Here is a 27,207-nt window from a genome sequence, read left to right as displayed (position 1 = left end):
AAAGCAAAACATACAAATTCAAATCAAGGGATAGAAAAAAAAATACCTGCAGAACATCTTTACCAGAATACTGTCATGTTTTATTATTTACTTTTTTTTTTTTTTTTAAAAAAAAAGGTCAGAACATTTTCAGTCAAAGTAACATATTTGCTTCTGTGGGGATGCAAGGATACAAGATTAAGGAACACTAATATTTAATTGCACCTACCACATCTATCATTGCTTGCAAGGCATTTAATGGGGGGGGGGGGAACTGGACCACTGAATGAAACCCTGCAAAAACCTGTAACAGTGCAAAAGTCTTGTACAATATGTTGCTCTATTAAAAGTAGGTTTAAATAAGTACTTAGCTAATCAGTGCTTGGGCAGAAAGGTAGATTTTCAAAGCAGTAGCAGTGTAAGCATTGTCAACTTCAAGTAAGGCAAAGGACACATCTCAAAGTGAACACACATCCCCTCTCTGCCAAATGGGAAAAAATGAACATGCTTACTTTTGGCAGGTTCTCATTAATGTGATAAAGTGTAAACAGCAAACAAATTTAAACTGGATTGGCTGAATTATACTTCAAAATTCTTCCAATTTAAGAAAGAGGGGATCCTGACTACATAGAACAGCAAAAAAAAAAAAAAAAAAAAATTCTTTCCAGTAGGTTACTATGTGAGAAACTTAAAGTCAACAGTACAATAAAGGCGGCTTACATCTCTACCCTCTGAAGTTTCCTGCCCAAGAAACTGAAGTTTTTGGTCTGGCCTGTAATATTTCCTAGGCCAGGTGTTACAACAATTTGGCATGCTTAAAAGAAATTATATACTTTTAAATATTCTCATATATAGGGTTTTATATTTCTGAAGCAAGCATGAGACTTAAAATCTGTAGCCGCAGTACTCCCATTCTAAAGTGAATGAATTGGGTTCAGACCACCACAATGGAGGGGGGATAAGCCAGCCATTGAGGCACAACTTTTCCATTACACTACAGCTACACAAAGGGCACATTGCTGCACATCCGAGTTTTCACATACAACAGTGCATGCCACTACTGCTACTTGCACCTTATGTTAGGCATAGATTCTTGGCTCTGTTATTGTACATTAAACATATGCCATTTTGGCAATTTGTAAGCACCATTATTTGATACAGAAATGATCTAGATTTAGTCAGACCTTGCACAATTACTCCACAGAGAAGTCAGAGCCAAAAGATGTGTCCTAGACAGTTGGTCTTTCTGAAAAATTCTCCAAAGTTTTGCAGAGAGTTTACTGTGGTTCTTACCAATTCAGAATAAGCTTTCATAATGGTAAGCAAAGGAGACTACCATCAAAGATACACTGAAAGCAAATTTAAATATAACAAGGGAATTTTGATGTATTACAAAAGGCAACCCCCAACGAAAGATCCCATTGTAGAAATTATACTTGCAGAAACATCGGAAAAGGTTTAATGCTATTTGTGAAAGATCTGGCTAAATATAAATTCGAGTTTAAATGACATTGGAAACTTTTTAGAAAAACATATACCATTTATTAAACATGGACACCAATTCCAATAACATGCACACTGGTTTGTTGTTTAAATGTATAGTGTTAACATTATTGCAACACCGTTTCCCTGCTGTTTTGTGTATTTTAATTAATAAAAAAAGACTGACATTTACTTGGGATGCTATTTTCTGCATATCTTAACAGAATACACAGTGGTAGAAGGAATGGCAAAGACTGTCATATAGCCTATTCATAATGAAAACAAGACTGCAGAATTCTAACGTGCAGTTTCCACCGCACACGTCAACTCATGAGACAGCCTGCAAATAGCACAAGAAGCATTCACAGTAGGTAGGATGGGAGGGGAGCAGCTGAGGAGGGGCAGGGGTGACTAAAGCACTGGCCTTGGTTTAACAGGAGATGGAGCAGCAAATTCATATGAACATCATGTGCATGTCCCATACCTGATCTCCCATCTCCTGATTGCATTTTTTCCCCAATGTCTTTCCAACACAGAAACGTATATACATAACAACTACTGAACCTTTTTTCCACTGGGCAACAGTGTCAATACCTTGCGTACTTACAGGACCAAAAAAATGGAAGGGGGGGGAGAAAGAAGGGGGGGGGAAGAAAAAAAAAAAAAAAAAAAAAATTAAAAATTGGTCAGGATATTTTTTCCTATAACTGGTGGCATTTAGCATGAAACAAATGTTCTATTGCCAGTTGGGAAAAAGGTACTTCCTTTCAGTTTATATTCAAGTTTTCTCCTTTTTTCTCTGGTATTTTCTTCCCATAAAGTATTTCAAACTTTTGTTATTTGCGTGTGCTGCTCTTCATCAAATGGTTCGTTTTCAGGGTCAGAGTCAGTGGTGTCCGAATATCTATAATGATCGGGTTCATTGTCACTAACATCTGGTGTAACGGAGGTTGAAGTGCTGGCCTCAGAGTTTGAGGGCTCCTCCACGGTTTTTGTAAAGTACAACTTCACCTGGGAGAGAAAGCACATCTCACAGTGAATGTTACTCTGTCACAATTTTATAAAATTTTTTTACATGCTTGTAAAGTATCACTTATTACCCAGGTAACAAGAAAGTGACTTCTTTTATTAAATGTTTTTTGAAAATCTGCTACACTGTAGTTTGTATTAAAGCAACGGAAGAATATGAGGTCCATCTCAGGCCAGCAAGCAAATCTAAAAAGAAACTAATTTATCATGTCAAGTACAGCAATTCCTCTTTATCCAAAAACACTTGTACCTGTATATGTTACTAAACTGCATTAATGTAGAAGTAATACAGCACAGTAAATAGGAACTGTAATACCATAGACATTGCTATAAAAATTAAACTGAAAACGAGAGGGAAAAAGGCAGTCATATTCAGAAAAAATGGAAGTGTTGCTGTTTGCATTCAGAGCGCAATGTTGCCTCAGATATTGGAAAATAGTTTTCACTGCTTTAAACTATGTTCACCTAGTTCAGCTATGCTTGGGATTTTTCAAGTGTGCAGCACAAAAAGTAACCGTAATTTAGATCAACAGTTGCACTTTAATGAAGGTCCTTTTCACCTTTGATAAATTCAGTGCTTAGAGAAGAGGCAGTTTTCGGACATTCCTGCCCGGTTACCTGTTATTGTGTTTGTGTGCTATATCTACAACATGTCACCTAAGAAGTTTCAATACCAACTGTAATGCAGAATTTCCACTGGCAGAAGATGGACAACTGTCAGCTGTTTACGACTACCAGCATATAAAGGCCTGAGTCCATCATACAACACACCAAGCATACTGACAAAAAGATCCAAGATGGGGATACAAAAAAGCACTAGACATTTATATGCAAAACACAAAATATACATGTTCTGTACAAAAAAAGATTAAATCAGGTATGTCAAGCTTTTCATACTTTTCAAACATTTTGTACAGCGTGCTGAACAGGATTCATGATACCCACTATAGACAGGTTTTTTAAAACATCTAATTTGCATACCAGAGGGGGAACGCACTATTCACAGCCATTGTAAGTTAAGGCTGTATTGACCAAAATGTGAAACAGAGTATAATTTCAATAATCTTTGACAGACCATATGCTTGGACACCCCCACACTACTTTCAAGTGTAGAAATTAATAAAATTATTTGAATTAACTAAAGAAATTGAAAAGAAAATGCCAAAACATTCCCCAAGATCTTGAAGGAAAACACCTAAAAACCAACTCACCTTGAAGTTCGGAGAGAAGAGTCTGTTGGCTTTATCTTTATTTGCTTTGTCCAGGTCGTTCTTGGTCAATACCAGGATAAGGTAGTCCTTGTCATTGTCTCCACGCTCTGTAGCTTGAATTCCATCCAGTTCCTTTACTAAGCTTCCATTTTCAACCTTGTCTTGATTATCTTCTGGTCCAGGTATGAAAAAGGTGTTCACCCAGAAGTGAAACATCTTATCCTAAGAAACATTAATATGCAATTTTATTATTTACACAGTAATACTGCAGGTTCCTGGGACGATAACGAAATACATACAAAATACAGTACTAAAGCACAAACAATAACAATGTGCAACATTTGTGCTATTAAATTAAAAAAACTCATGAAATTCTAGCCCAATATCAATGCCAATTTCCAAGGCTTAACCACCAAATCAATGAGTCAGGTTACAATTAGAATACATAAAATTGAACCATAAAGTTAGATACCAAATGAAAAGCTCATTTTTGTGAGGTGAAACCAAAGTGAAAGTAAAAATTCTAAGAGTTACATAAATTTTGTAATAGTTTAAGTATTTTCATAGTTTACTTTTTTATGCACACACAAACATTTTATAGCAGCTTCATTTCTCATTTTATGTTCAGGCACCATTATGTGAGCACTGAAAATCTATATGTATACAGTACTGGTTTTTGTACAGTGATTTTCACTGTTACATTGTAACTGTGTGTCACATGGCTATTTACAGCTCACTATGTCTGTACATGCTGATGAAAGGCTGTGGCCGGAACACACCTGTGTCTTAATTTCACATTGTGAAAAAACAGTTACAATTGTGAATGAAGTCCTAAATATAGTGTACATCAATTATAAAGTTGATAAGACTACCAATACATTTCAAATTAAGAAAACAGCTACGAAAAGATTCAACTCTTGGTGGGTTGCAGAACTGCATTTTGTTACCAAAATATTCTTTAAGCTTTAAAGTACAGAATGTTTGAGTAACAAGTGCTTAACAAGGGGGGGGGGGGGGGGGAGAGAGAGAGAGAGAGAGAGAGAGAGAGAGAGAGAGAGAGAGAGAGAGAGAGATATTTTACCTTTTTCAACATTTTATTCTGTTTGTGGAAAAACTCCACCTTGATGTCACCACATACTGGCAGGGGTTGTGGGAACTCAAAGAACATGTACTTGTCCTCACGCTTTGTGTGTGCTGGATTTGACGTGTGAATCTTCACTTTTAGCTGGTACACCACAAACTGTGGATCTGTAAACAAAGAAAATAAGCCATTCATTTCTAAAGCATAGAATCCATTCTGTGAAACAGAAAAACAAACACAGAAGTCAAGGAAAGATAAAACAAAGCAGAAGATAAGTATCCAAAGCAACATTCATATAAGAGCCCATTCTGAAGACCACAGATGGGCCACAGAGTGCATGGCTAAACTAATCTCTGGAAGTTGTCACGTGTCAAAGCCGCATTTATAGATATTCAAATCTCAAAACTGTAGAGACTGCCTACTTTAAAAAAAAAAAAAAAAAAAAAAAAAAAAAAAAAAGGGACCCTGAAACAACTTATTGCAAACATGTGTAGCTTGTATGAGGATCAAAAAGTTAGACTGAAAGTTTGGATAGCAAAGGCCAAAACACTACTCAAAATAGAGATCCAAGCTAAGCTGAGAGAACATTTGTATTGCTACCAATAGAAAGAACTGCTTTTGTTATTTGTGTGTTCTGTGCTGGCAATTCAATGAAACAAAAATGCCCATACTATGCAACAAGGCATATCCAGTGTTTATAGAAATTATGGGAAATTCCAAATTTTATTTTACCTATGGAAAATTGGCAACTTCCAGCCCTTACCACAAAAAGATGCATCTCTGCTCAGAATTGAGCATTTCAAGAGGGGAAAACCCAACTTGAGGAGGTACATAAAAGATGATATAAGGACTTAAAGGTTCTCTAGGAAAAATCTGACACAAGAGGCAGAAGAACTTAATACAGGCGGTTCCCAATTTGATAGTTCGACTTGCGGTTTTTTTCGACTTTACGATGCCGAGCTGGCAATAGACATTCAGTAGAAACCGAACTTCGAATTCTGAATTTTTCTCGGGAGAGCAATACGCGGAGCAATCCTCTCTCGTGATGCTGGGCAGCGACAGCGATCCGCATCTCCCATTCTGTCACACAGTGGTGTGTATTAGGTGTATTAAATCCATTTGGGTTTTGGGGAACGTAACCCCATTGTAAATTGGGGACCACCTGTATAAGAATAGGAAGCCAAGAAGAGTCTTCACAGGTACCATTCATTCACATTCAGTAACTGGTAAGCCAATGCCCACTCCAGAGTCAGTGATAAACTTTGAACTCTCAAATCACACTAAGCAGAATCCAGGTGGAAGAGATGGGTCAGCAAAGTTGGTGCCACTCACCCATCTACTTGTTTAATTCAATTCAATTCAATTTATTTTTATAGAGAGCTCTTCTCATGCAGTGACAATCTACCCACCACTTTTAGACTTGGGTTAAAGAACTTACTACATGTTCCTCCACTGAACATAGGGACGGTTTCAAACACCATCTTGTGAAAGAGAAGTGCAACAGGTTTGTACTCCAGATGGTTCTTCAACAAGTAGCTGTAGTAGAAGACATAGCGCCGCTGACTGGGAATGGTCACTCCCTGTGAGACCGACAGCCAGCGAGTAGAAATAAAAGCAAGAAATTGTACACTTAAATATGGTTTAGGGTAAAAGGGGGGCTTTCATGTTATTTATAACTGAGTGAGCCAGTATGGAACCAATACATGTACATAACAGCTTGTAGTTAAAACTTATGAGAAACAGGTTAGTACATGACAGTTTACATTTTTTTTTTACATTTACAAATACAAAATACAAAATTTCTATGCAAAAAGAGCAATGCCTATGTAAAAGATAAGTACCAACCTTTTTGTCTCTGGTCCTTACTTCACCGTAGAAGTCTAGAGCTTCTTGGGCTTTGAGAAATTTGCCACGGTGTAGTAAGTAAGCACAAATCATGACACCCGTACGCCCCTTTCCAGCTTTACAGTGAATTGCCGCAACATGATTGTCATCTTCACTAAGCCATTGGTCAAGATCTTCACAAAAAGGTTTAATAAGCTCTAGCTGCGGAGGATTGTGGTCTTCAAAGGGATACTGTGCAACTGTAAACAACAAAAACAGTTTCCATTATATGATCAGATTATACAAGGTGGTAAATTTAAAAAAAAAAAAAAATATTCCTTTACATACCATTTATATTACTCACCTCTGCAGTTAAATTTGGCAGCATCATAGTGTCTTTCTGCACAACTGGATCATAGTGGAAAAAAGTTTTAATTAAAAACGTTTTTAAACCCTTTTCCCAATGAACAAAGATTTTGTTTAAAAAAAAAAAAAAAAAAAGGTGGTAGGGAGAAGGCATTATTATCAATGCTGTGCAAGTTCATTTAGTTCTAAATGTGAATAATGTACTTACAGATTATAGATCTTGTAATGGTTTTTATGTTTTGAATCCAGAAACCTACAAAAAAAAAAGTCTACACATTACTGATGGCAGGTAGTGAGTTTTTGAACCTCCGAAAAAACATGCATTTCTTTAATGTACATGACACTATTTATAAACGTTAAACAATCAAAAATTACCAAAAAAGTATATGACCAAACACTATTAAGATCACGACTTTTGGGGACAGTCACCAGGTCTATTAAATGTGACCCACACTGGTCAGCTTTAATGACAACCACATGTTCTTTCACCAGCATTAACAATCCCAGTAGTCAGCTAGCCAGTTATTTTTTATTCTATAAGCCCTATAAGCTACTTGTTTCCATATATTAACATAATAAAATATTTGTTAGAATAACATGTATGTAAGGCATATTACATCAAATAAAGGAAAATACATCCACAAACACAATGACACTTTCACACAGAAAAAAAAAATACTTGGATACACTCCAAAATGTATTCTCTCTCTATGTACATATAAATGTATGTGTGAGAAATTCATAATTATTAATTTTGCCCATATCAACACATATGTTGATTTAATAAAACCTTGCTTTAAACTACTGTAAGAATGAAAAACACTTTCAAGATACATACCTTCACTTGGGTCATTTTAACAGATCAAAAATATTTTACCAGAAATTTAACAAAAGCAGATTTATACATGAACAAGTCATGACCCTAGACACCTCAATCATCTACAATTTGTTTAAAAAAAAAAAAAAAAAAAAAAAAGTGTAGAAATCCACTTTGCTTTAATCTACAAGGAAACAAATCAAAACTGCACCCTGAAAGACACATGCACACTACTAAATTTAAGAAAACCATGCATAACTTGGCAGATGCAGTTACATCTGTAAATGCCAAAAGGTAATATTATCATTTAAGAAATTTAATTTCTGAAAGTATGACTTACCGTACTACGTCATCTATGTTGTTTCTGTAGACACCCTCAAGCCTTTCAGCAGGAAAACCCATTGCAATTATGTTAGGATAAATATCTGAGATCAAGTGTCAAGGTTAAAATAAAATTTAAAAAAAAAGATAAACCCATGCTAAAGCAAAGAAAAAAATGAATGCATTCTCATACACAGAAAAACTAGACTATACAACTGAACATATCACTTTTAAGGTCAAGGTGGACAGACTGAGCAGGGATCAAACCCACATCCTCTTACACTGCCTAGGTGGTACAAGACAGCAGCACTACTCGCTGTGCCACCGTAGTACCGTAAGTTAATTAGGGTGGTCAAATTAATTCAAATATTCTACAGAAGCTCAAAAAAATTGAACCCAAAGTCCTTGAACTAAATACTTCTATACACTTCTGCACAGATTACTAACTCAAAATATTTACACTCCACAGATTTAAAAATTATTTTATTTCTATGAAATTAAACATTTCTATGAACAACATTTAAGTTTTGACAAACCTTTCTAAAAAGCAATTTCTAAAATATAACACCTGACACTGGCGCATCATGCACTGAAAAATCTGTCCTTGTATTTGCTGATGGTCAACCCAAAGCCTGACACAACCTGACATCTCATGTGCAGTAAATTTCTGATAAAGTTAACCTTGGGAATCACATTGCAATGACTGCATGCAATAATACACAGGGAAAGATGTTCAACCCCTCATGCCAAAATCAAGGACTTAGAGAACTTCAATGGTACAATATGCATACAACTTATTGCACTGGTTTCCAATGTGTTAACTTCACACCCTTGTACGACTGGTACATACTTCTCATTACAGAAAAAGTTTTGCAAGATACAAAATGTACACATATAATGTAGCATTACATAGGGCTTCTTAGCTTTGAAAAAATTCAAAGCTTTTGTGTTAGTACAATGCTGCCAACTGGTCATATTATACCAGAAAAACTTACTTCAAAACAACCTAGTCAACAAATTACATTGGGATATACAAAGACTTTAAACGTATCTGGATGTTTAACTCCTAAAATGTGATCTCATCAAATGCATAACAGTCTTATTCAACAAACACCACATTTTACATTGCCATATCATTTTTTTAACAAATTGTGTCAACAATCTAGATCAGTGATGGAGTGTGTGTGTGGACCTGCAAGTTTATGAAGTACTTCTGGCAGCTGCTGATCAGACCTGTGCAGCAGACTTTGACCCATAGGCTTAAACAAAACCATTTCTATTTGTGACAGGTCATCCACCTTGTATGGGGCTGCTCTGTTGCCTCCCAATGATACTCCCTCCACCGTACTTCAGACAAGATAAGCTTTTAGCATCAGCATGCAGTATTTTGTTTTCTTGAAACATAATGCTGTCTATGTTTACTAAAAATATTCAACTTTTATTTCACCTGTCCTCAGAATGTGGTTTGTCTCTTTCCCCCTCCCATAACACCACCCTTAGGTGTTTTTCTTACAGAAGGCTGATGAACATAGATGGTATGAAGGAGGATAGAGGCCTACAGATCCTCAGCTGTCACACTATTTTTTTTTTTTTTAAAAATCACTTTTTCAGGATTGTACATCATGCCCTTGCACACATTTTTGTATAATAAATTTCTTCCATATAAACTGACTGGACTGCTGCATGCCCAAGTGTTTCGGAATCCTTTTGTAACTTTCACAAAAAGATATGCGACTTTCTCCAAGTCTTGTGAGCCTCAGCTCCCAAGAACTCTTTTGATCAGGCCATATTCTTCAGTCTGACAGGACTTCAGAATTCTGTTGTGGGGAGCAGTTAATTTTTCCTTTTTTTTTTTTTTTTGACTGCAGTAGGACAAGTCAAACCTACACCTGAAAGAATTAAACAGTGGACTCACTGATTGGTATACTACCCTCCAATTAGTCTTTTCATGGCAGCACAGTGAGTAGCACTGCTGTCTCTCAGCGCCTGGGCGGTGCGAGATGAGATCGGTTCGATCACCACTCAGTCTGCGTGGCCTTTGCATGTAGGCCCAGTGTCGGCGTGGGTTTCCTTCGGGTGCTCCGGTTTCCTCCCACAGTCCAAAGACACACAGTATATTTCACTGATGTATGGATGAGTGACCCGTTGTAAGTAGTGTATCAAGTATTGTAAGTCACCTTGGTGAATAAGGTGTGTGGACTGATAACACTACATAGAGTTCACTGGAAGTCGCTTTGGAGAAACGTGACATTTACATTTATTTAGCAGACAAGATGCAATTATTCATGTACTTTGTCCACCAATGACATTGACTGCTTAAACAATTTGTTTATGAACAATATGGAAGTAAACTATGTGTAAGAATTATTACTTAAACCAGATTACACTTATGGAATGATGCCTGCAGAAATCCAGGGAATTCCAAAGGATTCACCAACCTGTACTCACAAATTTGATCCACCAGTTTTTTTTTTTTTTTTTTAAAAAAAAAACAAAAAAAAAAAAACATGTCCACCATTAAATTTAAACCAAGAAACAAAATTAATTTGGGCCATATGAAAATGAAATGGACACTAATTACAGAGTCCAAAAATTATGGTATTATTGTCAGATTAATTTTAAACAATGAACTACTAAGTAAAAAGGGGTTATAAATCCACTGATGTATGGATGAGTGACCCAGTGTAAGTAGCATATCTAGCAGTGTAAGTCACCTTGGTGAATAAGGTGTGTGGGGTGATAAAACTACATAGTATCCATTGTAAGTCGCTTTGGAGAAAAGCATCTAAGTGAATAAATGTAAATGACACAACAACAGGGTTATTTGACCAAAGAACTATGAAACCAGTCAACCACACTATATATGATCTGCATTTCCTTTGTCTAGAGTTTTGAAAATTTAAGGCTTTGCAAACAGCATGTAGTTTCTTTACAACATAGTACAGATAAGCATTACAAGTATAGCAGCATTAATGCCATTAACAGTAATAAACTGAACTATATAATATACTAAATAGATGTTTCAAAGCTTTCATTAACATTCTTTGGGCCTGCAAAGAGCAAACATAACACCTGATACAGATGGCACCATACAATCTAAGTAAACATCAAATTTTTGAAGTATGTGCTCTTGCATAAACCCAAACTAATATAAAAACTAATAGCAATCACACCAGATGCATTTTAAGTTTGCCTCTTGTTCCAAACATAGCTAAAGCCTTTGACCAAAATTAATACTAATTCCTGTACATGTGAAGAATATTCCAGAATGAATCTTAAATATTTAGTCATTCATTTAGCTGATGCTTTTCTCCAAAGCGACTAACAATTATTTACCCATTTGTACAGCTGGGTAATTTTTGCTGAACTAATTCAGGGTAAGTGCCTTGCTCAAGGGTACTACAGCTGGAGGTGAGAATTGAACAGGCAAACTTGGGGTCCATAAACAGTAGCTCTAAGCACTACACTGCCAGCTGTAAACATGCTCTTCAAGTTGACTGGTGACTCTAAAAGCCACCCATAGTGTATGTGTGCAAGTGACAGAGACAAGTGTTTCACTGATGGATGAGTGATTCATTTTAAGTAGTCTATCTAGCAGTGCAAGTCACCCTAGGTGAATAAGGTAGAGGTGGTACTACTACGCAAGTGTTCACTGGAAGTTACTTTGGGGGGGAACATCTGTAAGTTAGAATTAAGTAGAAATTTGTGATTATCAATTCACTCTAATCACATGCAATGCTCATCTTTGCTACTTTCAAACTTTGTCTACTTTGGTCTTTATAGTAGAAGTATGCCTCTTACCTCTGCTATTACATTCACTAACACTAAATATGGAAAAAGCAAATTAAAAATCCAGAAACAGCATCTACAAAAAAAGTGTAATTTTGTCATTGTAACCTGAACTAGTGTACATGTCTTATAATTACCCAATGATACACTAATGGAACTGGTTGGGGTGAAATAAGATGTGTATAGACGGACACTGTCACATACAGAAAATACAAAGCCATCTCAGTGCAAAAAAAAAAAAAAAAAAAAAAAAAAAAAAACTTACCACGTGCCCAAAAATTCTCTAAACATCAACATTGGACATCCTGTACTTTGATTTATTTTCCCCACTGAGTAACAATGCAATACCCAGAATGATTTTTGACTATCATATCCTTTTGAGCCTGGCAATAGACACAAGTTCACGTGCCCCATCAACCCAAAAGCTTTTCACACTGCAATCTTTAATTTCATTCCTTTTACACACAAACAGGACTATGTGCTACGATGGGCAGTTGACACAAGCTGTGCAGTTATGCAGAAAACTACAGAAGCAGTCAGTGTGCACATCCTCTTGAAGGCGGTAAAAACAAAGTCTGTCTACACCATACAATGAGCAGGGGAAACAGACCCAAAAAGGAAGCTTTAACATTATGTCATGGTGGACTATTAAGCACTGTTTCCATCTTTCTGACAGGCAGATTTCTCTCCCTAGCTTCAAATATTCATGACCATATAATATGACTGATGAACATAAAGCTATATACAATGAAATGTAAATACTGTATTTACCAGGTTAAGTATATTTAGTGGCACCACTTTCTACTGCATTAAATAAAGATTAGATTAATTCCAGATACTGAGATTAAGGAAAACTTCAACAATACTAAAAAAGCCGCACTGTACACAGGCATTAGGGAGGACACATTTTAAACCAAATGCTGTCATTTTTCGGTCTACAGATAGAGAAGAAATAGACTTACTGTAGCTCTTGGTTAAGATGCCAAATCTGATTTACGCAAAGTGTAGAAATATTACTTCAAACATAACATTTTAAAACCTAGGTAATGTACAACAAGCTTTAATTAAGTCACATTAAAGACCAAGACTTATATTTGTTACAGGTCAGAACTTCATAAATTCCTACAGAAAAAAACAAGGAAATTGCTGTTCTACTTCATATTCAAATTTTCAGTAATGACTTAAGTTTTGTCCTACAGAATGCAATTCATACTGAGCAGTGGCACAAATTTTTGTAGTCTCCATTTTATAACCAAATAGCACATCACAGATTCTGTAATGTAAGCATCAAATGATTCTGTGTCTTGTAAAGTCTGAGGAAAAAATTAAGTGCTTACTGAAGAAATTCACATTTGATTTAGCTGCACTTGAATATGACATTCTGTATTTTTGCACTGGGCAACAAGAAATCGCAAAGGTAGCAGGATAAACAGCACTGCAGAAGTCCCACATTACAGTGCTCACAGAACTGATGATCCAGTGAGCAAAACAATCATGTACTCAGATATATGTACACCTAATGTCATTTGTTCTAGCATCCATTCACCCATTGTCAACAACTGCTTGTCCTGAGCAGGATCGCGGCAAACCAGAGCCTAATCCAGCAACACAGGGCGCAAGGCCGAAGGGGGAGGGGGGACACCCAGGGCAGGGCGCCAGTCTGTCACAAGGCACCCCAAGCAGGGCTCGAATCTCAGACCCGCCACGCAGCGGTTGTTCTAACACTATAACTCAAATAATATAACTGGCTGGGGAGGTCAATTTTCACACTCAAAACTTTGGTGACAAATCAAGACAACTATTTAGTGGAAGGTAATTTTTTTTTAATATACTCAACTAGTTACAATTACTCACTTTATACAGATCAGCATTTTTATTGGTGCAATTTATGGTGAATACCTGTAGGACGAGGAATTCAAAAGCAGGTCCTTTGAGTGAAGGGTAACTGCTCTAAACACAGCACTACTTACTACTCCAGAAAATTCCCCATTTACTTCAAAAGATAGAAAATCAATACAACTGCATGAGCTTGTCTCACCAAGAGAGTGTCTTCTCCTGCCAAAGAACAAGACTGGTTAACAAGAAAGAACAAGATTGCACACTTGGTGGTGTCACGCACAAAAGGTTCTCAGTTCAGGCTCTGTTGAGGTGGAACAACCTCCCCCTCTAACTCAGAACTGCTGAATCTCTGTCCACATTTAAAAAGGATCTTAAAACTCACCTCTTCCAGGCTCATTGTGCCCATGATCCCATGATGTAATTTGTAAATGTTCATTCACTATAACTTTATTTTCATTCCTGTTAAACAATGGATAAACCTTCACACAGCTACTCCTGTAATGTGATGCAAATGTTATATATTTAAGAAATGATTACTAGGAAAGTGATTAGGAATTATCGATATTCAGATTAATCTTCACGCAGCTACTCGTGTGACGTACATTACTTTCCATCATATGAATGAAACTACTTAATCACACATCTGCATCCAAGTCTCTCTCTGCTAATATAATGCACACATTTTCTATGAGATATATGTCACTTTAGAGAAGTGTCTGCTAAATGAATAAATGGAAAGATACAAAATCCCACAGGATTCTGAAAAAGTGCAAGATACAATATCCACAGGAAAATGTTTTAAAAATGTATACGAGGAATCGGATTAGCAGGTGAAGTTCCTCAAGTAGGTAATGGTAAAAATTTTACTCTATCAATTAAATGACCTTTGTCCATTTTTCTGCCCAGATCTATGACCATTTTGCTACTAAAAACAGAAAGCAAAGCTATATTATTCTCATTATATTACATAAGCAACAGAACTTGGTTTGCACAGAGGGAAATAAGTTTGCTGCTTTAGAGTAAGTGAAGGAAATACTGCTTGACCCAATTTTCTTTAAATTTGAAAACAGCAAAATACTGTGCTATGCCATTTTATTGTTAGGACACCACTAAAGAACAAGATCAAGATTGTCAAAGAGCACACCAAAAGAAACTTTACCTACGTACCTGTTTCGCTCTAGGTCTTTATAACTGTAGAGCAACATTGTACTGTGGTAAAACATTACCACAGACACACTAGGCAGGTTGAAGTGAAATACATCAAACCTGGCATTTAGCTTAAAACAGTGGTGTGGGCAGCAGAAAGTTTCTGATTAAATTCACAGCACAATGAATACTACAGCCCCAGAACAAGCATTTTGTTACATTTCTTATAGTGGGCATGATATGCACAAAGGTTGAAAATTTATGAAAAGCATGACAACAGGTGAGCATACTGGGCCAGCAAAACACTACTGTAGTTCATTAAACACAATATCACAAGACACTCCGACCTTACTGTAGACACTTTCAGGTTGCAGGTTATCAAAATCAAGATAGTTTGATCATCGGGATTGTTGTAAATTCCACCATTTTACTTTGATGCCATTCACTAATTTAGATTACCTAGATTGATTTATTTTACCAAAAATTTAAATTTTTCTTACAGGAGACCACTTGTGTGATAAATAAGATGGGTCCAAGTGAATGAAATCAAATCCCCAAAAATACCTAGTCATGTATTTAAGAAACAAGCAAGAGATTGTCAAAACATTTTACTTTCCTAAAAGCATGATGCTGCCATTTAATCGAGTTTTAATTCAGATTTCAAGACACGTTTACTGCATAATGGTCCACACAACAGGCAACTTCTGAGCATAGGTTATAATCTCAGATGAAAACTGCTGCAAGATTGTGTAACTCAGTAATGGGAAAAGCTGATGGTATAATACACCAGACCGCAATTAAAGCCATGAACCACTTTAACAAATTTTCAGTTTATAATAAAATAGTTCTGTATCTTCAACAAACAAACTCTGTATCCTTATGTGCATCCTGTAGGCTTGCTGCAGTAATATGCCCTTAAATCTCCTGAGACAAACTGAATCTTATAGATAAGGACTTGTATTGTTACAGCTGGACATTTTACTGGAGAAAGTTAGCTCTATGTTCAAAGTGACAATAAGGTACACTACAGAATAGTGTCCACTAAAAATTGTAATACAAATATTTCATATTGAGATTGCCTAATCTGATATGGAACTGGCTACACAACCATTGTTAAGCAACTACCATTTTCTCACATCAGGTTACAGATTTAATTCAAACTTCTTGCATTTTCACAGATCATTGAACATCGCTCTTATTAAACTGTATACACCTAATGCAAAGAATACTATACACACACACACATTTTCAGAACCGCTTGTCCCATACGGGGTCACGGGGAACCGGAGCCTACCCGGCAACACAGGGCGTAAGGCCGGAGGGGGAGGGGACACACCCAGGACGGGACGCCAGTCCGCCGCAAGGCACCCCAAGCGGGATTCGAACCCTAGACCCACTGGAGAGCAGGACTGTGGTCCAACCCACTGCGCCACCGCACCCCCTACTATAAACTAACAAAAATTCTGTTGTGTGGAGAGTTATTCATTTTTCAGACACTTTTCTCCAAAGCAACTTACAATGAATAATATAATATTAGTTGGCTTATTTTCAGCCAGTGTGACATAATGCTTGACACCACCTACAGTCACTCATCCACAAACAAAGAGCAATTCAGAGTCAGTGATTCACTTCAAACAAGTCTCTGGACTGTAGGAGGAAACCAGAGCACCCAGAGGAAACTTGCATGAACAAGAGAACATACAAATTCTCAGCAGACTGAGCAAACAATCTTGTGTCCTCTTGCACCATCCAGGCACTGAGATAACAGCGCTACTCGCTGCACTAACATGCTATCCAAGATTAACTTCAACACATTCTTCTCATTCCTAACAACATTAACTGGTCACTTTTTCTGCAACCGAAAAAGTGAAAACATATTAGTACTTTGCAAAGAACTGAATCAAATTTGTAGTGTTTTGTTTATCAAGTATCACACCTAAGATAGCAGGTTCAATGTTATATTCATTCAATTAGATAACACTTTTCTCTTAAATGTTAACCTTGTTAAGATTACTAGTTTTGTGGAAGTTAACTATAGCTGAAATGTGCATTATGAAAAAAGTCCATCTGGTACGAAATTCTAAGACTAAACAGAAACGCCATCAGTGGGAACAGCAGGAAAGAGAGTAAGCTGTCGAACAGAATCAGACACCACTGATGATTCGAAGACTTTGAATACTTTACATGCACTCAATGTTTTCCCATATGCAAGAAACCCTTGAGCAAATGCACACCTGAGAGAAAACATTTCTTTGGACCTCTGTAACCTGGCACTGGACAAGCATTTACTGATAATAAATGAAAATAACAAAAGCTTCAAAAAAATATTAGAAAACTGTGCTATCAGACAAACCTTATTTTTGAATTTTTAATTAATTTCATTTCAGGGAACTGAAAACATGAAGTTAATCAAAATGAACTGAAAAATACCATGGCAAAACAACCTTACTTTGCATTTAAAAAGACTCCATACAGAATATACTAAAGCAGCTATTTAAGAACTCCACCATCCACATCCACCTTTATATTTAAGGAATAAAGACTTCTTCCTTAGTCTGAGAGACTATCAAGCTGAAACTATGACAGGAAGGTTAAGTAAGCATAAAGTTAACAAAAAATTCACAAAAACTTCATACTTTGAAGTGATTTACAGTTCACCCGCAAACTATTTTTAAACCAATGTTTCAACAATACAAACATTTTTTGCATTATAACAAACCAAAATTTTAAGACACTTCAGCATGTGTGCATACACATTCAGATCCTACTGATCAAATAACTGAAATGTCAAAATGTGCATTTAATGCTGAACTAGTACTAGACTGGCACAAAAGACAATATTTTACCTAAAACAAGATATTTCATCTGTCAGCCTACAGTTTCCATCACCAGTGATAGCAGAATAGAAGGTAATCTCTGTCACTTCCAGTGGTTTGATTTTTCTACTGCCTGACTGAAGGACTCTCCTAATTTGAACTCCTGTTTAGCTTCTGGCACATCCAAACTAAATGCTATCTTAGCCTCTTTAATGACGCCAATTCACAAAATGTGCCAAACAGAACTAAACAAAAATTCACAGCAAGTACAATTCCATGTAGAATTAAGGAGGGGGGGGGGATCAAAACAATAAGCAAAATTTAATATTTCAAAATTTTTTGCACCGATTTGAATTCACCTTTAATACTTTAAGCTATGATGTGCATTTACCCCTACTGGTAACTGGAAGAATAGCAATGGTTTTCAAAGTTTTTAACTGACAGACATTTGACAGGTTCAAAAGAAAATTATGCGTCTCTCTTCGTGTGACAAGCTCTAGGGTGACTGGAAAAGCTAACCTGAGCTGCCATGAGTTTTTCCAACTCATGAGTTGACTGAGTTTTATGCAGTATGCTTCATCTTCACGTAAACACAGCTTATATACTTTACAGGCAGCTAAATATGGTATCTTAAGAAGAAAGTTCAAAGAAACTGGCTCTTAGGATTCTGACCAGATTTTGTACTTAGGAAAATGCAAAAAATATGACTGGGAAAAAATATCAATACATTCAAGCATAACATCAAAATACTATACCTAGTGAACTGCACTATATTAACATTATGTATCACAATATGGCATATCAATGTACTGCAGTTCCTAAAATAATACTGTCTTGAGATCTCCAACAATTCCTACCCCTACCAAATGTAGGCTCTTCCATAACTGCAAGAGATGTACACATATTTGCCTCAAGAATGCAACAGCTGAAACTACATTTTAAAAGTTTAACATTTTAAGGGAGGCGTATATAAAAAAAACTAATACTAATCTAGAACTGCAACAGAAAATTAATCTGATGCAAACTGTGCAAATACATACACCTAAAATTCTTGATTTTTAGGCAAACCACACATACATATTTAAGAGAAGTCAAATGCTGTATTTTGCAGCTGGAAGTTAACCTATCTATTAAAATGACTTTACCATTTTATTAACACTGCCAAAGGTAAAAGCACTACTGTTTGTACCATTTATGGGACTATTTTAGAAGAGAACATTTCATAACTCCAGTACAGGTACAGAAGCCATATTATTGCAAACTACAGGAGAAAAGTAAAAAAAATTAAAAAAAATAGCCTTTCTGGTGAAATGAAATTCCCTTTACAGATTTAGAAAAGAAAATTGTGGTTTATGCTCACGGAAAGGAATCAAACCCCAAATGGTATTGGATTTATACTTAAATTTAATTCAGTTCTCACTGAAACATTAACTTAGCTAAAACTAAGCATATAATTTCATAATTATTAGCATTTGAAATCCATGGATTCAAATCAGTGTTCTGTTGCTCTTTATGAATTCCTAAAAAAAATATGCATGAATGATATAGGTCTTCATTTAACAGTGTACAGTCATGTTTACAGATCTTAAATATATGCATAAGTCATTTTACCACAATTTTCCTAGAGGCAGAAAGGATGAAAGAACTGCAGGATAGGACTAACCTCTGTATAGTCAGTTACTTCAAGCTGACAGCACTCACTTAAATCCATACATTCTCATACATACAAACACTGAAGCATCAAAACACAACACGAACGCAAGCAAAAAAAAAAAAAAAAAAAAAAACCTTTCCTTTGAAACATTCACTTTACCCAAGTAGCCTTTTTTGCTTTCACTTTCCAACAACTTCTGCATTCTATGCAAAATACTTCAAATTTAAGTACAAACCAGGCTTTTTCGCTTCCGGCCCTGGCATGCACATGGCCTTTACAGAATATTAAGTATGTGGTAAAAATGTAAATCTCCCCGGATCACTACACTGAAGACAACAGATCACTTCAATAAATCCCTGGAAAAAAAAACAAACAATGCAATCGTACTTTTAAAAAGTAATTTTTTTTTTCCCCTTTTAAATTTTTTTTTACTTGCACAAGACATGCCAAGCTTAAACTACATCCCAAATAGGAATGTCAGTGAAGCTTTCAGCTTTAAAGACATTCTTAAAAGACTTGGTTTAAAAAAAAAAAAAAAAAACTTTAATAAAAATTAGAACCACATCCAAAGCACACCGCTCAAAAAACAAAGCCAGATCTATAGTGTGGTATTCAAAACTAAACTGTTCCCATTAGAAAAAGGAAACAAATTTTCTTAATCTAACCTACAACTTCACAGAAATTAAACACCACACATCAGGTAATCAGTTACCAATGACATGTATTCAAGGAGCAAACTAGGTTGGGAAGTTTTAGAACAGGCAAGCCTGTCAAATTATAATTACACCCTTTTTGCAGGAAATGTATTTCCAATCTTTTTAACTTGCCAAGAATAATACATTCCAAATACACATTTCATTTCTAACATGACATTTCAAGCTCAAGTTCACTCACATGACAATGCCCACCAACTGCTTATGAATTGAATGTAAGTACCTCAGTAAATGCATCTAACATGACTAAAATCTTGACTAGTCAACATCTGTCCGACTCCGAGTCCGTCCGTGCTACGCTTCTTGCATTCAAACAGATAATTACTGCGTTCCTTCAGGTCACAGGTGCTGCCTAAAAATGGTTAAAGTTAGATGAACGTAAGGAAGGCTGAAACCCCACTTGACCAACACAGGAACCATGTGCGTCCCAATGGAGAGGTCTTGAGGTACTCTCTGCAACGGTGGCACCCGTAATGACTCTTACTTTAATCGGTAAGCAACGAACTAGCCAGGAAACGGCGCAGCGCTACCGAGGCGCCGCAGCGTTGGCAGTAAGTGGGTCAGGAGCGAGCTCGCGTCCCGTTGTCCGTGAGTCGCTGATGCAACGACGGCTTTGTGTAGGACCGCGCTGATTTTCAATTTAACTGCTAATCTCATCCGCTGCCTTCTAGGCCAACACCACATGGCATGTAGCGATGCAATCGGTCAGATTTTATATAATAACGCACTACTGACGGGCGGGGGAATCGAGTTATATAGCATAATATGAAATAAAAGGTGTGTCTACGCTAGAACTGCTTTCGACGTTTGTTTCATAGCCAAGCGGACAGTATACTGGTTAAGCCACCAATGGCATTGCTGATCTAAGCACAGCAGTGTGTTATAGGTCCTCCGCTGTCAACGGAGATCAATGCCTGAATTATAATTATACTTACCCGTTCACACTTCAACATCCACTGGATGATCCAGTAAGCAATGAAACTGCAGGGAGAACACGTTTCCCTTCTCGACACCCCAGCAATAGTACAACTCACTGCACTGTATATTTGGGACAATGAAAGAGGATACAGGTCAAGTCCAAATCGAACCCATCTTCCTGGTATCTCCTTTTGTTTCGGCTGACAAATTCCTTTATTATTGCGGCCATTTCCGTCAGGAGTCCGTAAGGAAGGTATCGCCGCTGTTGAATACCACCCCTCCTCGATCAGATTTTCCTCTGTAGCTTTTTTTTTTTTTTTTTTTTTTTTTATAGCTCCTTCGTGAAAGCGCTCGACGCTGTGGAGTGAATTACAACAGCTTCATGTGGATGAGAGAGGAGGGCCTCGCTCCGCGCCTCGGCAGGCCCGTTCCTGTTCCCCGAGCCTGGCGGAGTCTGTTCTGCAATCCCGTTACGAGCCAACAACTGTACAGTCATCCACTGTCCGAGCTTCCGCGCTTTTAAATCGGACCAAGTCTCTAAAGCTGCTGCAGTCGCCGTGACTGGGCCAAAAATCCCGGAGAGAAACCTCTCCAGCGCCTAAACTCCAGAAATACGCACCCGTTGTTGAGACACATACATTGACACATACGTATGTCTTGGTAGCTAGCTTGCTAGCTAGCTAGCTAACTACACATTAGCTAGCTATTATTTTTTAAAAAATCCCTAACCCGAAAGGACAATCCTGGACGAAAAAATGTGAAAAAATACATTTAAAAATTGACAGACTCCACCTTAACATAAAAAAATATATAGATGAACTGAATAAAAGTGATTAAACGTTTTCTTTTTCGCGGATTTGTCCTACTGGATCTCTTTTCTAGCTCTCCAGTGCTATGCTTCCATCATGGCTTCTTTCAACAGAGGGAACAGAGAAGGTAAGCTTACACCAACGATATATCCTGCCGTCAAGCAAACATAGTCCCTAATTTATTCCATACCATGCATCCAGACCGAAGCGTTACTCATATAACTAAGACTAATGTGTTTTACAAATATGTACTAAAGTTAAATACTGTCAATATAACAACATATTTAATTTGTCTGCCAGCGCCTTTATTGAAGCGGAAGGATACAGTCGCACAGCGGAGAGCCGGTTTCTCTCTCAAGAGTCACGTGGCCTAATAATTGGGGAAGTGTCCAGTGCTGTGCTTTTTTTTTTTTTTTTTAATAGCGTTGGTGTGTTTTAAGGACAAATAATTTGGTCATAAAAGGAATATGATGTAGAAAGCCTTATTAAACACCCTACAAGTGCAGTGCTCCAACGTGTTACATTTTAAGTTGCAAAACGAATGTCTATGTGCGTGGGGAAATCACAGCGCCGGCCTGGTTGCTGACTTACTGGCTAGCTTGCTTGCTTGTCCTGAGACTGCATCGAAGTGCTTACGCAAGCAAAGAAGTGAACGCTGCCAGTGCGAGTATCCTGGGTATGGACATGTTTTAACTCTATCCTGTTAATACGCCTAAACGTCATAATACATCTACTAAAAACAAGGTTTACCTCGTGTAGAGTCAAACGCCAAAAGCGTGTCTCAAGGTAAAAAAAAAAAGAATAAGAAAAGGATTTGATATTTTGCGCCACCTACGGTATCGGCGGCTGTACAAACAGACTCAAACTTCTAGGTTATATGTGACTTTGGAGAAAAACTTCTGAATGAATCAATGTAAATATAAAGCAGTGGGATACATATATTCAGGCAAAGTAACATAACTTTAAAGTCAACTGGAAAAATGGATCTCATGGTGACACAGACTGATAATGTTTAAAGTTAATTAACAGTTTTTGGAATAACATAATAAAACTGGGAAAATGTCCTAGAAAAAAATGTTATCGTTTGGCACACTTTTTCTCAGCGATACCTGAACATCAGTGACGAACCATAATAATTTAGATTAACCACAAAATTTAAACTGTTACACACAAAAGTATTAATAATTACTATTGGTAGTCTTTGATGAAAGCCACTGCGGTTTTGAATGATAGGAGTCCTTAATATTTATTACACTATTTTCCCTAAAAACAACCAGCAATTGCAGCCAATTTAAGTTGTCTTAACTATTTATAAAACCTAAATCAAAAATTCAATTCAATTTATTTTTATAGAGTGCTCTTCTCATGCAGTGACACAGAGCACTTTAACACAGGCATAAAGCAAGAAAAACACATACGAACAAAGAAGACAGTCGACTACTGGCTACCATAATGAAGAACTTATTATAGAGCTATAAGTATACCTACTGGCCACTGAGGAAAGGAACAAAAACTCTCAACTGAAGGTTGAGGGAGAAAAAAAACCTCTGGGGGTCCACGGGCCAGTGGTTGCCAACCCCTCCTGGGCATTCTAGAAATTAAGAATCTGTAAACCAGTGTGTAACAAGTAATAATGATATTGTTGGTAAATGGCATCTTGGATCCCCAGCTTGGCATGGAACATCTCGATCGTCATGGCAGATGGACGTTATCCTCTGTCAACACGGGATTCGTCTGTCACCACTGGCCGGCCTCCTCAGGTCTTATGTAGCGAGGTAGTGCTCAACGAGAAGGTAGAACAAAGTTAGTAATTTGTTACTTAAGTAAATTTAATATGCATTTTTATAAAGGTGATAAAAAACAACCAAGGCAGGAGGAATTACATTACGAGGTGGAATGCCTAAGTGAACATGTAAGTCTTTAGTCGGGATTTGAAAACAGAAACAGATGGGGCATTTCTGACAGTAACTGGTAGACTATTCCACAGCTTTGATGCTCTATAACTAAAGGCATGGCCTCCTACTGAGGTCTTATTGATCACAGGTACTTTAAGCTAACCTGCATCTAATGAATGGAGATATCGTCCTGGGATATAAAAATTAATGATCTCACAAAGGTAAGCCGGAGCAATGCCATGTACTGCCTTATAGGTCAAAAGTAGCATTTTATAACCAACTCTGTAAGCGACCGGGAGCCAATGCAACAATTTAAGTACAAGTGTTATATGGTCACACTAGTTCTAGTGACAATTCTCGCAGCAGCATTTTGTACCAACTGTAGCCTGGATACAGTCTGGTATGGACAACCCGACAATAAAGCATTACAGTAATCCAGCCTGCTGGAAACAAAAGCATGGACCAGTTTCTTAGAATCTCGTCTACAAAAGAATCGCTGCATTTTAGCTATGCTTCATAACTGAGGGAAGCGTGACTTAGTCAAAGCATTTACATGAGATACAAAAGACAGCTTTCCATCCAGCAGGACACCCAAATCCTTGACACAACGCTTGAAGGTAATACCATTTGTTGTAAAGACTGGCGTGATTATGTCGAGAGTTTTAGCATCACCACCCACCACAAGTACCTCTGTTTTACTGGCATTTAGAGATAAAAAAAAATTATTACTCATCCATAATTTTATACTGGTAAAACAATTAGCTAACGACACCACATGTAATGGATCATCAGGCTTAAACAATACATATAGCTGCGTGTCATCGGTATACGAATGGAAATTCACGTTGTGTTTGTGAATAATGTCACCCAATGGTAACATATAAACTGAGAACAGTAATGGACCCAACACAGAGCCCTGTGGCACACCATACTGAACCGTAGTAGAGATGGAGGGGGTGCAGTCGTCAGATTTCAATACAAATTGTTCACGGTTAGCTAAATACGATTCAAACCACTTCAGAACGGTATCTCTTAGTCCAACCAGGTTTCCAAGTCTACTCAGTAGGATACTATGCTCTACAGTACCAAACGCAGCACTCAAGTCTAGTAACATAAGAATAAAGATCTGACCAGCATCAGAAGAAATGAGAATGTCATTAACAACACGTGTAAGTGCTGTTTCAGTGCTGTGACCAGTGCGGAAACCAGACTGAAATTTTTCAAATATATTATGATGATTAAGATATTTTACCATTTGGAAAGCTACGATTTTTTTCTAGAATTTTGGATAAAAACGGTAGATTGGAGATCGGTCTATAATTACATAGGTTATTACAGTCCAGATCCGATTTCTTAGGGGTCTAATAACGGCGAATTTAAAAGCTTTTGTAACACATCCATTTGACGTATTAACAATATCATTATCGACAATAGGTTCTGCAAGCACGGAAACTGCGGCTTTCAGTAATGTGGGGATTGGGTCTAAAGCACAGGTTTTATCTTTCACAGAGCGAATTAGCACGGTCATTTCCTCAACAGTTATTACATCGAAGCTATACAGATGGCGCGGACAACTAATAATATCGTCAGAAGCGCTTAGGTTGGCTAAGACCGAAGTAGAGGGCACCATGGATTTGCGGATATTCTCAAATTTATTATTGAAAAACGACATAAATTCATCATTAGTAATGGTAGCAGAAATACATTGTTTATCTTTGTGTTTACCAGTTAAGTAAGCAATCGTATTAAACAAGAAGCAAGGGTTCTTGTGATTTTCATCAATTTAATTCAAATTAATAGCTTTGCAGTTTGTGTAGTATTCGGATCTGGCATGAAAAAGTGCTTTTTTATATTTTTTTAGACAATCGGACCAGGCTACATAATAAACGTTTAGTTTAGTTGAACGCCATTTACGCTCTAATTTATGACATTCTAGCTTTATTGCATGAGTTGATTCGTTGAACCACGGCGAGTTTCTTACAGTTCGAATAAGTTTAGTTTTTAGGGCAGCCGCAGAGTCTAGGGTGAATTTTACCACCGTAACCTAAAGCCATTTGATCAATATCTACGCTCGTTCCTAGGCTAAAGCTGAGCTTCTAATATGATCAATAATTTTAACAGTAGTATTGTCATTAATATGTCAAAATCGTATTGCCGTACGATTTTGGTCTTACTATTGTATTGTCAGACGGCACGGGCAGGTATAAATTAAAGGTTAATATGATGATCAGAAATAGCCTCGTTTAAAAGAATAATATTAACATGATGAACATCTACGCCGTAGGTTATGACGAGATCGAGCATACGGTTACGGGAATGAGTAGGACCGGTAACAACTTGGGTAAAACCGACGGAGTTTAAGAGATACTCTCGCTAATAGTTTTCTGTATCGACACGTCTACATGAATATTGAAATCACCCATCAGGATAATTTTGTCATGATTAATCGGTTATGAAGTTGCTAAATTCCTCGAGAAAGAGGAGTACGGTCCAGATGGACGGTGATAAGGAGTTTATTGAGGTTTGAGTGGAAATCTAATTGTAGAGCTTCAAACGAGATGATTATCATGATTTCTCGGTGTTATTTGTAATCTATTACTGAAAAGAACGCCACGCCGACCCCCACCTCCACGACGTACAGAACGAGATTTATGGAAATAATCATATCCGTCCGGAGCAGCTTCTATTAGCGGAATCGTATTGGACTCATCGAGCCAGGTTTCGGTAAGAAAGAATAGATCGGACTTGTAACTTAATATTAATTCGTTTACTAGGACAGCTTTACTTGTTAGTGAACGAAAATTTAACAGACAGCATTATATTACAGTTTGGCCTCGGTGGTAAATTGAGGATGTCTGTTTTAATCATGTATTTTAGGTTTCTGGTGCAAACGCTCCTATCACTAAATCTAGTTAAACGCCGTGGCCTTATAATAGTTTGTATGTTTCGGCTGCACTTAATGCTTTTATTTAAAGTTTTTAGGCCCACACTGGACAAGGCACAAGAAACCCCATTACATGAGAAATGACTACTGATATCAGAACAAGCAACAGACCCATCAATACACAAAGCTGCTAAAGGAGATGATCCATGGACCATGAGTCAGTCCTGCAACTTGCAGACCAAGTTCTGGGATAAAACAAACGAACCACTCCAATTGAGGTGTACACCATCATGCGTGAAAAAACCTGGGCCTTTCCCAGAAATCATCCCAGTTATTAACAAATGATATACGATTGGAGCGGCACCATATCTCTAACCACCTGTTAAAAGACACCAGTCTACTGTACACTATGTCCCCCATGAAGAGTCTAGGTGAAGGACCAGACACTATTAGATTATGACATTTCCTTCTGGCCTTGTTACACATCGAAATAAATCGGCTTTTCAACACCTCACACTGCTAATAACGAATATCATTACCACCAACATGCACCATCATAGTCGACACGGCATTATCGGCCAGAGAACTGACACGAGCCTCCATGTCGGACACACGTGCGCGTGGGAAACACTTT

General features: G+C 37.2%; 1 protein-coding gene across 1 annotated transcript; it reads right to left on the bottom strand.

The window, feature by feature from the left end:
- Positions 1-2,266: 2,266 nt before the first annotated feature.
- On the bottom strand, positions 2,267-21,954 carry LOC108932873 (phosphatidylinositol 3,4,5-trisphosphate 3-phosphatase and dual-specificity protein phosphatase PTEN). The gene is made up of 9 exons (XM_018749557.2): positions 21,136-21,954; positions 8,130-8,214; positions 7,181-7,225; positions 6,971-7,014; positions 6,628-6,866; positions 6,221-6,362; positions 4,783-4,949; positions 3,702-3,923; positions 2,267-2,472 (listed from the first exon to the last, which is right to left on the bottom strand). Exons 1-9 carry the CDS (start codon positions 21,212-21,214, stop codon positions 2,287-2,289), a joined length of 1,209 nt encoding a protein of 402 aa, XP_018605073.1. The 5' UTR covers positions 21,215-21,954; the 3' UTR covers positions 2,267-2,286.
- Between the last annotated feature and the right edge of the window lie 5,253 nt (positions 21,955-27,207).

Source organism: Scleropages formosus, chromosome 4 (genome assembly GCF_900964775.1).
Source record: "Scleropages formosus chromosome 4, fSclFor1.1, whole genome shotgun sequence".
Classification (NCBI taxonomy): Eukaryota; Metazoa; Chordata; class Actinopteri; order Osteoglossiformes; family Osteoglossidae; genus Scleropages; species Scleropages formosus.
Note: the sequence above shows the minus strand (reverse complement) of the source record. Positions and strands in the feature narration are given on the sequence as shown.